This window comes from Simochromis diagramma, unplaced genomic scaffold, assembly GCF_900408965.1.
Source record: "Simochromis diagramma unplaced genomic scaffold, fSimDia1.1 OVJJ01000603.1, whole genome shotgun sequence".
NCBI lineage: Eukaryota > Metazoa > Chordata > Actinopteri > Cichliformes > Cichlidae > Simochromis > Simochromis diagramma.
Window position 1 is genome coordinate 22,243,284 of NW_024387414.1, and position 14,381 is coordinate 22,257,664.

Sequence of the window (14,381 nt, forward strand, 5' to 3'; positions counted from 1 at the left end):
AGGTGGCTCTTCTATGTTGTGCCATATGTTTATGAAGTGCCTGTACAGCCACTTCATAAACATATGGCAGCTTGCGGACAGCTTGGGGACACTCCCATAAGACTTAAAAGCCGGGATTCTCCACCAGTTGCTCTTAGAACTGAAGAAGCTTCTCAGATGAGAGGTGAAACATCTTTAGACTAGGATGACCTGGATGACTGAGAAGCTTCACAGACACTTATGCACCAATCTGACTGAGAATAAATAAGAGGAAGACATAGCTTTTTAAAATGTAGCCACGATTAGCCAACTGGTAGCACAACCATAGTCCAAGTATGAGTATCAGAGCATACAAGGTGTAGGCTTATTAGGTCATGGTTTGACTCTGCATTTAACTGCTGAAACAGAAATCTTCAGTTATTTCCTGTTGATGTTCAACATTTACTGAAGTTGATGAAGATGTTAATTATGATCTTATCCATCCTAAAAGCAAATATGATGTGTTACCCACAGTGTAAGGTAAGTGTAAGGTTTCTGTTGGAGCCAGAGCTCATTTTTACTTGTGTTTTTTCCCCCTGAGCAGTTATAAGTAGCAGTAAGTGTGAAAATACAGTGTCTATTCTTGTGATCAGTCATTTTCTATTTCTATCAAAGGAAATTGCATGTTTCAGGAAGCAGGCTGAGCGAGTTCTCTGTTGAAATCAGATCATCATGCTGTAGAATGACAACAAAACAGACAGCCATGGAAGTGGACACTGCTTTTCTCAAATCCAGGAGGGGGATTGTGAAGGTGACAGAGATGGTGAGATATCTGCTTATATCCTAACTTTGGACATTTGGCGTAATGTGGTGTAAAACAGCTGATACATGCCGTTTCGCTGCCTTGTGCCTGTTAAAAAGGGGGAACAGAAACAGAACATGGCGCAATAGCTTCACAATGCTTTAGCTGGTAAATGTTAGTATGTGATTTAAAGGCTGTTGCTGAAGTGGATCATGACCTGTTTAATCTTTTTAAATGTCATGAGGAAAGCTTCTCAAAATGACAGTTCCTGTTTTTCTCTCTAAACTGAGAGGTGCAACACGTTGCAAAAAAAAAAAAAATTGCGAAGCAACCAGTGGACGAGAAGGAAGGAGACCTCACAGTACACAATGCAGTTTTAAAATAAGCTGTTATCAAACATCACAGTGTTTTTTTCTTTATCTCAGTGACAGTTTCTCTTTGCAATCTCCCCCTCTCTGCTTTAGGTGACTCTGTTTGTGGCTTTTGTGTGTTTCGCTGTAGCCTCGACACCCAAGTACATCGCAGCCACAGCGTTGGAGTTTTTCATCACCTCGCTTCTGCTGGTGCTCTACCTGCTCAAACTCAACAAGAGGCTGACCTTCTTCTTTTGGCCTCTAGTTGTAAGTGATGTGTTACAGCTTTGGACATTGTGAGAGAGAGTGAAAAAAAGTGTGACTGCCTGTTGCATGTTCAAGCTCTTGATCTTTTCTTTTTGTTCTCCTTCTTTAGGATGTATTGAATTCAGTCTTTGCAAGCGTTTACTTCATCACCTTGAGCTTGATGGCTATGACTTCTTACATTAACACAGGCATGCTGATTGGAGGGGTGAGATGTATTTAAGTGTATATACAGTATGCTCAGTAACATTAAACCTTCATGCATTGGCATAGATTCACTTCTGGAGCACTACTCTAAGTTTAAACAAGCCTTTACCCCTGAATGACTTGTTTTCTTGTTTCTCAAAGAGAGGCAAGTCCTTAAAGTTTGACTGTGTAAAAAACGTAAAAACACTCCCAATATGAGTAGCCTACATACACACGAACACACACATGTGGAATGCAATGGATGTATGCAGCAATTTCCCAATGTTGTAAACCCGCTCAACATTTGGCAATAAAACCCTTTCTGATTCTGAATCTGATTCTGAGATGTACCCTCTTTTTGCAGATCATGTGTTTCCTCTTAGCTGTGCTGCTGTGCGCTGAGAGCTACATTCTGTTCAGTATCATCACATTCAACAGGCCGAGGACTGAAACGCAGAATACATAAAACAGACGAACTGCAGCAAACTAACGACAACGTGTGCGCATGAATGACCCCAACCCGCTAACTGCTTTTGCATTCTGTGCGTAGTTTAAAGGTTTAGCTGTAGAAGTGTTTGTTAGTTTATCCACAGACATATTTGATTCTGTAACTAAGCATGGTGTGGCTGTTTAAGATTTCTAAATTGTAAAGGGAAAGAGAAAAAAAATATCAATAAAGATTTTTTTTCTTTGTGACATCATGAGTTGTATATTTCCGCCGTTGTGTGCAGCTGGGGGCATCGCATTTCACATCTGGAGAAAGCAGATGTTGCGCTTCTTTTTTTCTGGCGCTCGCGCTGCATTTCCGAGCTTGTCATTGTTTCCGCTTCCACCTCAGAGAAGCCTCGCGCCTCCTCATATCTCATTTGAGTGTGTGTGTGCGTGTGTGCGCGTGTGTTTATTTTGCACTAAAATCGCTGCAGTACTTGTAGTTTGAGCAGCCCGGAGCTCGAGGAGAGTTTTTCTTTTCATAACAATGGGGGACATCGAGGCTCCCAGCTCGAACCGGCCGCCCCAGGCTGTCCTGAAGTCTATTCTTCCCAGCAAAGAGTTCGTCACATCCAGGAAAGGAATGCTGCTTATTGCTGAAGTGGTAAGAAATGACCCGATGAGCCAGGCCAGCAAATTTGAGCGCCAGTGGACCGTTGTTTCACCAAAGGCTCAGAGTTGTGGGTAGTTTCTGGCAGTTTTTGCAGACACTGCACTGTGTTGCTTTCAGCGCACATTCAGAAATAACTTTAAAAGCTTGGTTAACTGTCATTTTGGGTTCACTCGGTTTCCGTTAGGTCTCCTTTAGAAACGGGAAGAACAGTAAGTTTAAAGCAGCCGTGAGACAAGCTTAGGAAACTCTGACTAACTGTATACTGGATCATACTGGTTTGGATGGACACGCGGTGAAAAGCCTGAGGTAACCACTGTTGTCCACGCTGTCAATGATCCAAGTAAACCACGGTGTAATTCCAGGCTCTCTTTTGTGCACAATTCATTTCAAGTTCAAATATCCACGTGGAGAAGAACTTGGGTTTTTATTGTCGATTTCAACAAACCAAATACTGAAAAGCTGTCTGCGCCATGGTGTTAGTGTGAGATTACCAGCATCGCGAGTTATTTGTGGGAAGGGTCTTCTCGCTGCAAACCCTCAAACTGTGTCATGTGACATTCGGCTCATGCTGGGCTGTGAGTGAGCAGTTATCTTCCCCGCAGTCACATCCTTTTCTGTATGTCGCCTGGAGCACAGCTCTACACTCCCACACAAAGCGCAGTCTCTTTACTGCTGCTTCACAGCGTGGAATGGCCTATAACCCACGTTAAACAAGACCCAGATAGTAGTGTGCAAAAGTCTTTAGCCAACCCTAATATCTTTATATTTCCTATATTCTTGAAGGAGCCAGAATTTGTTGTGACCAGTAGTGCCAGGCTTGTTAAAGGTCTTTTAAAGTTTTTCTTTGGACAGCCCCAGTAGTTGAACATTTTCAGATAATTTATTTTACTTAAGCCACATAATACTCAGCCAAGAACCAGTTGTATCTTTAGCCTCTTTGTTATTAGCAGCCTGTCGCAAAAATACATTTGTTTCGATTTCTGTGGTCGAATCTTTAATAATGCCAACGATAAGACAGCTTGATAGAGATAAAATTATATTTTTGCACAAACAAGGTGATTCTCACAGAACTATTGGCTGAAAGCTTGGCATATCTCAGCATGATGTGCAGTGTGTCCTTAAAAAAAATCTCAGAAAACTGGACAAGTGGTGGACAAATGAAAAGAGTGAGGTATGCCAAATCATGCAAGAGGTGGACTGAAAATCAGTGGCAACAGGTCTGATGTAGTGTTAATACCAAACTTGATATTTTTGGTTGTTTAAATGGAAGTGGGGAGGAGAGAGGTACAACAGTGAGTGTCTGTGAAATAAGGTGGAGGCTCTGTCATGGTTTGGGGCTGATGTTGGAGAACCTGACCAAATTGGTGGAATTATGAAGAGAGAAAAGTACCATTAGATTTTGATCCACCATCTGCAAAGCATGTGACTGGCAACACCTTCATTGTTCAGCATGACGATCACCCCAAAACACACTGCCAGTGCAGTAAAATCATACCTGGATAGAAAAACAGACAATGAGACACTATCAGTCCTGGATTGGCCTCGCAGAGCCTTGATCTCGACATTTTTGAAGCCGTGTGGGATCATCTTGACAGAGAACAGAAAAAAAGCCAGCCAACATCCAAAGACTTAAAGAAATGACAAGAAAGCTTGCCTAAGAGAGTTCAGCCTGTTCTTAGAGTAAAGGTGGCCATATCAAATATTAACCTTCAGGCTTGTTAGAACTGCACAAACTCTGTTTTTGCCTTACATACTGTATTTCCATCTAAATCACATTTTCCTAGCAAAATATAAAGAAATCAAGGGCAACACAAGACTTTTGTCAACAATAGAAGTCAGAAGTGTGTCCTACTTGGACTGTAGGTGAGATACCACGCCTGGTTTAGGCTTATTTTAGGAGATTTGTGATATACTATGCAGCACTTCTGTTCAGTGAGTCCATCTAATATTCCTAAACTTTTCATAAGTGAAGCATGTCAGTGCATCTCGCTGTATGTGAGTGGTATGCTTTGCAGGATTTTCAAGATTTTGAAATCTGTTCCGTATACTTTCCAACTCTTTGCTTATTTGATTTTTGAAGCATCTGTTTAAATGCCAAACAGTTAAAAATGTTTTCTCCTTCACCTCAGCACCACAAACAATAATCCACCGGTATAAAAATGAGGGCCAAGTCTGAATGAAGGGTGGTCTTTTCAAATGTTACGTTTTTATCTCAGTGTTAAAGGTATGACACGAGGTATGAAGCTAAATTAATTTGCTTTAAGTTGCTGTGTAAGCTAAACATCCTTGCAGTAGTTGGGAAACCTTTGAATGAACTCGCACATCTGTGTGCGATTGTCTTTCTGATTAAAAATATTTCAAATAATATGACACAAATCCACAGTCGCTGAACTCAAATGTTACACACGAGGCTTCTAAAGAAAATAGATCATACCATAATACCACTGTTGCGCTGCTTGGATGTATTAGGCAGGCTCATATATGCATCTGCTGAGCATGCAATACCGTACATAGTGTGTCAGACCACTGTGTCTTTCTGTGTAACCACAGGGTCTACATTTAATGTGCAGTAAAAGACAGGACTGTGTAGTGTTTGACATGTTTCCAAAATGCAAACAAGCTGTTAATAAGAGGCACATGTTGAGGCAAAGCGTGCCACCTTAAAGTGAGGTGATAGACTAAACTAACAATCTAAAGATTGTGAGGCTTCTCAGCTCGGTACGTAATGCATGATGGATGTTTTTGAGAGGTTACAGATTCACACTCACAGGAAATAAATGTCTTCCATAAATATCTCATATTTGAATAATTCTTCTTCTTGGATGTTGTCAGTGTTTAGAATGAAACTGGCCAGTATAGGTTGGAAAAGATTTGTTAATTGATAATCTATTAATCAGTGTCTTTTCCCCAGTGATTCTTTTTAATTTAACTGTAACGTTTCTTTTTAATTAGTTTTACATAATTATAATCGAAACAATAATTTTTTTCTTTTTTACTGACACGAGTCCAGCCACACTGTAACAGAATATATTCAAAACTTTACTGTTAAGTGTTGCCTTACAGGAAAGTTTTACATCGCTCGGTAGCAGCATTTTTATAGATTTTATAGCTGCAGGAGTTTGGGTTTAGTCAGACAGAGTTCCTACGGTCAGGCTAGTGTGGGATAACTGACTGAGACAAAGACAAGATGGCCGTGGCTGTTTGAGATTACAGCGTCTGGGCTCGCCTTCATTTGTGCTGATGTGGTGTGTCCAGCTCTTCCAGTGGGGAGCTTCAAAGACAAGGCGTCTTTGTGATTGATAAAACCAATAAAACATTTTCCTTTATTTTAGCTGCGTTTGTTTTGTGGATGTTTGCACAAGCATACATGTGTGAGGCATACAGAGAAGGGTGGCGGAGTAGAAGCCTGTGTGAATAGCTTTTAACAGCTGTATCTCCTTACAGGAAATGGGCCTGAAGCTGTAATTCACACAGACTAACAGCTTCGGGGCACTGCTACAGTTCATTATTTAGATCTGACTTGGAGAATCCTACTTGGAAATAACTCCACACCATCTGCTGTCTTAAACTTTTTATTTCAAATGCCAAAGAGTTGTCTTATTTTCTATTTCTCCTTGTTTTGTCTTGCTCTTTTTAGGGTCTGTCCTTTATATCATTCGTGTGCTTCGCTGGATCCTCGGCAGCAGCATTTGTGACCGTCCCCCTGCTGGCATTCCTGGCTTCTCTCTTCTTGCTGTTTGGTTACTCCACCAAATTCAACGAGAGGTTTAAAGGTTTCTGCTGGCCTCTAACGGTGAGAGCAGCTGTTTCAGAAAGAACCTTGAAACTTTGCCCCGCATGATCTTGCGGCGCTAAATGAAGAAATTAGTCGTGTAGTGTTTGATTGTGTCTCTGAATCAGCTCCGGTGTTTTTCCCTCAAAGGATTTCATTAGATGCGTGACTGCCTCCATTATCTTTTTCATCATCTCAATAATGGCAGTGTCCAGATACTCAGACGGTTCCTCAAAGGCTGCTGGGGTAACGCTGTCATCATCATCAGCATAGTCCATAACTGAATACATTTGTCATTGTATTCACATTGTATTTGCCTCTTTTTGCAGATATTTGGGTTCATCGCCACCATTGTTTTTGCCGTAGATTTTTATTTCATTTTTAATGAGCTGGCCAGTTTCTTGAAACAAGGAGGGGAGTCCAACGAGGAACCGTCAAGACAGCAAGGTAACAAAGTCACCTCATGTACATATAAGTACATGTTTAATGTAGTTTCATAATAGGAGAGAAATAGGTAAAAATAAAATTAGTTTTTATGCAGGCTCTGAGTACAGGTCCATTCACCGGCCACTTTATTAGTTACACCTTGGTAGTTGTGTTTTGGACCCTCTTCTTTCTTCTTTGTGGCAAATGCTTGAAGCATCCATCAGAAGATGGACACTGTAGTTATAAAGGGATGGAAATGATCAGCAATAATACTTGATAATATTTGTAATTCCAAGCAGAGTTATTATAGTTCCATTTTCTAGTTAATCTTTATTTCATTTCATTTTGACTTTTTGCTTGTAATTCAGTCTCAATCCAGTTACTTTCCAGAGTTGAACTTCTTGTTTCAGTTTAGCTTTTATTGTTATAAAATAATGAAAACACTTAATGGTTTGAAAGCAGTTGACTCACAGTCTTGTAGACAACCTGAATCTCAGTGAACATATCCATCATCGCCTCATCAGCCAAGTCGTTATAAAGTTTTTAACTAAACTAAACTAAACTAAGCTAAAACAAAAACTTTTATTTTTCATTTTTTCACACCTAGTTTTAGTTTTTAGTTTAGTTTTAGTAAACTATAATGAACTTGCTGCTAATTGTGCCAAGAAAATATCTCCCTCACCATTACAGATCCAGCCTAAATCGTTGATTCCAGGCTTTCATGTTGTGTAGAGACTTATGAGACCAGGCAGCATTTCTCTAATCTTATATTGTACAATTTTGGTGGTCCGGTGTCAACTGTAGCATCAGTTTCCAGTTCTTAGCTGACAGGAGTGATACCCAGTGTGGTCGCCTGACCTTTGGCATCAACAAGGCATTTTCAGCCAAAGGATATTTTCTCTTTTTTTGAACCATTTTCTGTGAAACCTAGGGATGATCTAAATAAATACCAACAACCATAGCACATTCAGAGTCACTTAAATCAACTTCCACCTCACTGTGAAGGTTAGCAGGTCACCTTGACAGCGGGTTGCCCCCATGTGATTGAACAGGTGTACCTAATAAAGTGGCCAGTGAGAGTATGTGCCTTGGAGTGATTATTGTTGTGATTTGCCACTAAATAAATAAAACTGAATTGAATTGAACTGAATGACACACCTGGACCTGTAAACTGTTCAGGTAAACATGTTTTTAATTGCATGATTAAAAATGCCACTTTTCATGCTTTCAGTGCCATAACTGAAGTATTTTGTTTCCACACTGAGGTGGCGGCACACATTCAGAGATGGATCATTTATAAACTTCACTTTGATGTCTGATCCCACTGTGCAAAGCATTTTGTGCAAAGCATGAACCAACCTTTTCAACAAAAAAGTTTCATTTCATTCCTCAAAGCGTGCACTCTGTTAATGAAAACAAAACAAAACAGTTCTCTATGTTCAAAAGATAAAAAATGCCTTTCTCCAAGTGCACCACGTTTTGTGCGCTTGTTATTTTCTTCCTTATTGATGTAGCTCGTCCACAGAAAGTGCACCCAGAGAAGTGATACTCCGTCTGACGCAGGGTTTTCTTCTCTTTTTTTGTTTTGTAGATGAATTTTCAGACTCTGACTCAGACTGAAACTGTGGGGATCTTTGGCAGAAGATGTGTGATCATGCAGTCTAAACCTTTGTAGTAAAAATCAACACTGCCGAGCAGATATTTGCAAACACCTGCCTGGTTTTTGTGCAACAGAGTTACAGAAGGACACTGTGTATCAAGGTCAGACTCATTGTTGGTCAGTTTCAAGTCGCCGAACACGAACAAAGAAGGTTTTAGTGCAATTCACACATTAGAAAAAATACTTTTTAAACTGATGCATCAAACACACCAGCCTTCTGTTTTATTGGTTGTTACACAAAGTTTATAAAACATGTTCTTTTCTTTTTTCATGTTCAAGTTTACTTCCAGTGTCTTAGATCATTTGCCACAAATGTAAGAGCTACTATCACTCCAACACTTTCCTGAAGCTGTGAAACTGTTTCTGCTCATGTTATGGAGAAGCAGTTATTAACATCAAAATGTGCATGCATTATGTCTAAATCAGGGGAAAACGCTCTAGCCCTGTTTACATGTTTGCACACTAGAACACTGCAAAATGCCTTATTGAATAAATGTTTACCAATGTACTAATAATGTAATGATGCTGTAACAGGAATTCAGACCAGGAGGCCTGCTTAATTATCCTTTATTAAATTGACAGCATGTTTATAACCCTGTTTCCTATAAAGTTTGCACACTGTGTAAAATGCAAAGATATACAAATCATTTAAACCCTATATTTAATTTTAAGCATCAGATGCTGCTTTCAGAATTCTTCTTATTTACTCGAAAGCAGTAGGCTCATTTAGAGATTGATTACAGCAAAGCTTTTCCTAAAAAAACTGTAAAGGGGGCGTGTTTACAACTCAGCTGCGTTGCATCTGCTCTGTAGTCTGTTAAAAGGGACCTAAGGAGTCAACTTCCTATGCTTTTGGAGATAAATTGCTTTCCCTTTGTTACTTTCAGAAGCTTAACAACTCCTTTGTTGTATTTTTGTTTTCTAGTGCTCCAAATGTTTTTAATAGATGTCAGATCTGGTTTACAAGCGGGCCAGTTCACCAACCAAAGTCTTTTAATAATGGATTGCATTTATATAACGCTTTTCAAGGCACCCAAAGCGCTTTACAATTCCACTATTCATTCACTCTCACATTCACACACTGGTGGAGGCAAGCTACAGTTGTAGACTGACAGAGGCCCGGGGAACGAACCGGCGACCTTCCGGTTACAGATGTGCTTCCCAACCCCCTGAGCCACGGTTGCCCCTAATTTAATATGTATGTACAGAATGTGTTTTGGCCTAGTCTCGCTTAGTAATGCACGGCAATACCTGACACAGCTGGATGTAAGAATGTGTTGCTCCAAAACCGTTCAGCATACATGATGCCTTCACAGATGTGCAACTATACCACTAGGGGAGCCCATAGGCCTGCCCCAGGCTCCCTTTTGACTTTATTTTTCCGATTGACTTGAGTCTATATTAAATGAACTATGCTTATAGAATGCAGAAACATTTTTTTGCCGCTTGTTTGAATGTTTTTTTCTTACTTTGTGTGCTAAATTTTTGATTATTAGTGTCTACCCAAAGCCCATGCATCGATTTCCATTATAGGACTAAGGATCACAAACATTCGGTACTAGTTTCCAGCCTTGTCCAGATTTCTCTGGATCAGGTGAACCCCTTCCTAACTTTACTTCTGAAAGACTCAGTTTCTCTGGGATGCTCTTTTCATATATCATGTTACTAATTAACCTAATGTGTTGAGCACCAAATTTCTTTCTGGATTGCACAAATTTACAACATTTTGCCGTCTATTGTTGCCCCTGTAATGACAGCTTTGTAACATTTTACTGGCATCAAACTCAAAATGAGCTCATGTAAAAAAACAAAAGTTGTTTTTACCCTTCTAAATTAAATAAAGCTAATTTTGGCTCGTGCCTTATTTAAGAGTGGTTGCCAGAGCACGTAGCAACGCATGCTTGATTTGGTAGGTCTCTTTTTGTTTTTTTTTCTTGTTGTAACCCCAAAAGGTTTGTGTCTCCTCCTTTTCAGAGTTTGAATGAGCTACAATCAGTTTCATTCTAATTTGATTCACATTTTTCACAGTTTTTGACATTTTAGGAAACAAAGTTATAAAAAATTTTGTAGCCTATATTACAAGAAGAGAATGGTTGGCTGGTTACAACCTCTGTCCAACTGTGGTAGATTTATAAAAGCCTATTTTACAATCTGAGGATAACCTTTGTTTATCTTATGTTTATTTCCTCATATGAGTTTCTGTGATGTGCTTGAAGACATTAGAAATCATGCTACTTTGACACACTTACTAAGGTAACACACTTTGTCGACTTCCTGCTCTTTTTTTGTTTGTGTGCTATTTCTTCATATGTGCATATGTGTGTGCAGTTCATTAAAACCATTTAATGCAGTATTACTTTGAGAAATTCTAAATATCTGCTATATAAATCATTGTATGTGTTTTTTTTATTTGCATGTGTGATGTATGATTTCTCTTCATCCACTGCCACTACTGACAAATTAGATGCACTAGAACGCCACAGTGACTGTTAATGAAATCTATGGCGGACTACACGAGTGCTACAACAGCACTGAATTAAAAACAAATGACTGGGAATTGGCCACCATGGCATTTCCCGCATTTTTCAGTGCATCGAGTACGGTAAATTTTATGGATCTGTTACAGCTGTAGCTTCATGTTTTAAAGTTGAGTGGAAATAAATGAACAAAATGAGAAAAAGACCTTGCAGGTCTATGCAAAATAAGAGCTAAGATTTCCATGAACCCGCCTGCAATGATGTTATAGATCGTTTATGCCCTGTGAAAAGCACGAATGTCAAACTCATTTTATATTGTGGGCCACATAGAGTTCACTTTGATCTTATGTGGGTTGGATCGGTGAAATTCCAGTTTCTCTGTGTAAAAAGTGTAACTGTGGATTCATTGAAATATCAACACAAACATAAGCAATTTAAAAATTATGTCTCAGTTTTTCTACATGGTAAAGAAATGCTGTTGTATTAAATAAAATAAGTCGTTCAGCACGACTCTTCAAGCTTAGATTGTAAGAAATAATGTGTAAAATTACAGAAATCTGTAATTTAATTACTTTGGTGTAATGTGACTGGCCATGGGTAGGAAAAACTGTAAACTGTGTTCTTCACATTTTCCAAAGTCATCCAGCGGGCCTGATTGGGGTCTTTGCTGGGCAAATTCCAGCCACCAGACCTTATGTTTGACACCCTTGTCCTAAACCTTAACTTTAAACAGGCTTAAAAAGGTAACACGGGTACAGACATTGTGAAAGTGCACATTTCAAACATTCTCAAATGGTTTTAAATGATTTATTCTTTCCAAGAAGTAGGAGAACCTTCAGTTTATTTGAAACATTCGAACAACATCCCCACACAGTACCATTTTATAAACGGGTACCTTTGTAAAACCAGTGTAGATGTATGTTGCCTGCTTGTTTATTTTTTGTTTGATTTTGGATTTTTTTTTTGCAAAAAAAAGTTTGAATGAAAACCTGTCTTCATTTCAATAATGTCAATATAAATCAGTGTGAAGTCTCCACACTTCTTCGTGATCGGATCATTGTTTGCCGTTTATGTCACGACCTGCAAACCAGCAGAAAGCCTTTTCTTCCTCATAAATACAAATTTCGTAACATATTGCAGCACAGTCGTACACAGAGAGAGCTGCAGCTTGATAAGCGTTTGACAAATATGGTCGGTTTATATGACCAAATAGCATAATGCAATAGCGTGATTTTGTTGCTGTACAAATTCTTAAGTGAACATGGTAATAGTATTACTCAAAAATCAAATCCACAAATCCATCAAAGTAAGTTACACACACATAAATACGAACAAGATTGTCTTCTCATACGTCTATGTCAATCACCAAACCAAGAGAAACAGCATTAACACATAAGTTATTTAAAATCTAAGAAATGCCTGGTTAATCAAGCATCTTCAGGGCATTTATTAGTCTTAATTTAAAAAAAAAAAATCCACAGTCAAATACATTTCAGGTCCTTCACTTATAAACACACTAATGTAAAATCATCTGACTATACACCCGATCCACTGACGCAACAAAAAGATACATTTCATATAAAGACCAGAAGAGGGGGCCATAGTCAACTTGCCCGAATAAGGTTCAGGTCTTAACTGTAGTGTACATCAAAAGAAGATCAGATGCTAAATAAGTAGACAAAGGTTTAACTTCCTGTTTACTTCAGGTGCACTGACCAACTGAAAAATATTAAAGAGAAATCAGTATTGGATGGATGGGCTTTGCAGAGGTTGCTATAAGGGTAATGAAGGATAGGGATATCATAATACATGAAATGTGGGATAATATCATTGTAGATACATATACAAACATTTCAATCAACCACAGATTTGCTAAATGTACCATGTTTCCACCCCACAGACTCATCAAGTCTAATATTTAGAAAGGCATTAGGAAACACAGTGTTTAGGTCGAGGCACCCTGTGATTTTTTTTTTGTAATATAGGAGGGTCAGTACCTGAGAAGCAGTGTATAGGCTAATGACATTGGTCTCAACCACGCCATCTACTGATGTTTGCTTTAAAATTAATCTCACTGATGTACTTTTAAGATTTGTGTTACCTGAAGTGTTGGACGTGTGCAAAATTAAGATACGGATTACCTTATCATTGCTTGATATAACCTCCTCCAGGCTCACAGTGTAGGCCTAACACACATCTATAAGTACAACTTTTTAAGCTCTGCTAAAAATTATGTCCCTGTTATTGTGTCAAACCAACTGGACTGGACTGGTTATTTTTTCCCCATTTTAAGTGTTGTGGACTAATGTAGTGCATGTAATCTGCACTTACTCCATAAATGCTGACAGCAAATGCAGTATGGCAATAGTGGCTAAAAGTCATGGTAAAAGTAAGATGTGTAAGATTAGCCAAGACAAGGACAAGGAGACTTTCATGAGACCATGTATAATTAAAAAATTAAATGTCAGGCTTGCTCAAAGGTAGAAGGTAAAAGCTGTGAGAAAGAACAATGAAGTCATGGTTGGACTGCAGGTTAGGGTTTGTTGCTGGTCCACTGGTTTCCTCATTTCATGATCACATTTATTACCACAGACTTCAGCGGCATGACATAAGCAGACTGTACAAAAGCTGACCTTGTTTTACTGGACTTCATTCACAGTGAAAGACAAAGCGTGCTCAAAAGTCAACACATATACTGGAGCCAGAGTAGGTGCACAGCTGGGGAGAAGTCAGGCTTTCTTTTTGTAGCCTTTCAGGGGAAGTTGTCCTTCAAAATGCTTTAGAAAAACATGTAGATGAAGGGTTTTACAAAGCACACCGTCAAATGTGACCCGGATTTTCTACTTAAGTGTTTATGTGTCAGCAGGAGCAGCCAGGACGGCTGCTGAACAAAGCCACGGAGCCTCATTCACAGCTGAAGTGTTGTGATGAGAAGTCAAAAGCGTGCGGTGAGCCGAAGGCGGCTGTCTCACTGGAGTGGAAATACTGTTCTGAAGGCAGAGCTGTTTCCATTAGAGTCAGCTGCTGGTAGCATGGCTTTCTCTTAGTCTTCCTGATTGTCTGCCAGCACTCATGCAAGCTCAGGTCGTGGCTCCACCTCGCCACGCGATGCCGTGCGTGCCCGAATGTAATCGCTGGCCTGAGCCACCCCCTGACACCCAGCGCCACGGCGCCACTTCCGCACTGCCAGGAAGGTGTTTATTCCGTACACGACAGTCACCAGGAAGCCAAAAATCTGCACACAGGTGGAAACGGGAAGCAGAACCATTTACGTGTCAACAAATGTCAAAGCTACGTGATTACAGCTCAATAAGCTGATGAGGTTGTCTGATATATCAAAACTTCTACAAGTGCATAAATTAGTGTAATTAAACACATATA

General features: G+C 39.5%; 3 protein-coding genes across 4 annotated transcripts in view; 2 read left to right on the forward strand and 1 right to left on the reverse strand.

The window, feature by feature from the left end:
* The first annotated feature begins 400 nt into the window (after positions 1 to 400).
* Positions 401 to 2,259, forward strand: LOC120720918 (chemokine-like factor). Of its 2 annotated transcripts, XM_040010782.1 has the most exons (5): positions 401 to 498; positions 634 to 781; positions 1,225 to 1,380; positions 1,490 to 1,585; positions 1,928 to 2,259. In XM_040010782.1, the coding sequence occupies exons 2-5, from the start codon at positions 701 to 703 to the stop codon at positions 2,027 to 2,029; spliced, it is 435 nt and encodes a 144-aa protein (XP_039866716.1). In that variant the 5' UTR covers positions 401 to 498; positions 634 to 700; the 3' UTR covers positions 2,030 to 2,259. The 2 variants fall into 2 exon arrangements, with proteins under 2 accessions (XP_039866716.1, XP_039866715.1); XM_040010781.1 differs by lacking the exon at positions 401 to 498 and having other exon boundaries at positions 513 to 781.
* A 124-nt stretch (positions 2,260 to 2,383) lies between these two features.
* On the forward strand, positions 2,384 to 10,930 carry cmtm3 (CKLF-like MARVEL transmembrane domain containing 3). Its single transcript, XM_040010780.1, has 5 exons — positions 2,384 to 2,656; positions 6,303 to 6,458; positions 6,588 to 6,683; positions 6,767 to 6,884; positions 8,455 to 10,930. The coding sequence occupies exons 1-5, from the start codon at positions 2,540 to 2,542 to the stop codon at positions 8,481 to 8,483; spliced, it is 516 nt and encodes a 171-aa protein (XP_039866714.1). The 5' UTR covers positions 2,384 to 2,539; the 3' UTR covers positions 8,484 to 10,930.
* Positions 10,931 to 11,793: 863 nt separating this feature from the next.
* cmtm4 (CKLF-like MARVEL transmembrane domain containing 4) overlaps positions 11,794 to 14,381 on the reverse strand; it is a 36,851-nt gene continuing 34,263 nt past the window's right edge. Inside the window, exon 5 of the mRNA XM_040010779.1 lies at positions 11,794 to 14,235. Within this exon, the coding sequence (XP_039866713.1) occupies positions 14,071 to 14,235 (165 nt within the window). The 3' untranslated portion in view covers positions 11,794 to 14,070. The remainder of the gene's footprint in view (positions 14,236 to 14,381) is intronic.

Bases quoted from the DNA above. Each gene is read 5' to 3' on its own strand.
- cmtm3 (XM_040010780.1), top strand. From the start codon at position 2,540: ATGGGGGACATCGAGGCTCCCAGCTCGAACCGGCCGCCCCAGGCTGTC. The intron at 2,657-6,302 runs GTAAGAAATGAC...TGCTCTTTTTAG, and splicing joins TGCTGCTTATTGCTGAAGTG to GGTCTGTCCTTTATATCATT. The intron at 6,885-8,454 runs GTAACAAAGTCA...TTTGTTTTGTAG, and splicing joins GGAACCGTCAAGACAGCAAG to ATGAATTTTCAGACTCTGAC.
- LOC120720918 (XM_040010782.1), top strand. From the start codon at position 701: ATGACAACAAAACAGACAGCCATGGAAGTGGACACTGCTTTTCTCAAA. The intron at 782-1,224 runs GTGAGATATCTG...TCTCTGCTTTAG, and splicing joins TTGTGAAGGTGACAGAGATG to GTGACTCTGTTTGTGGCTTT. The intron at 1,381-1,489 runs GTAAGTGATGTG...CTCCTTCTTTAG, and splicing joins TCTTCTTTTGGCCTCTAGTT to GATGTATTGAATTCAGTCTT.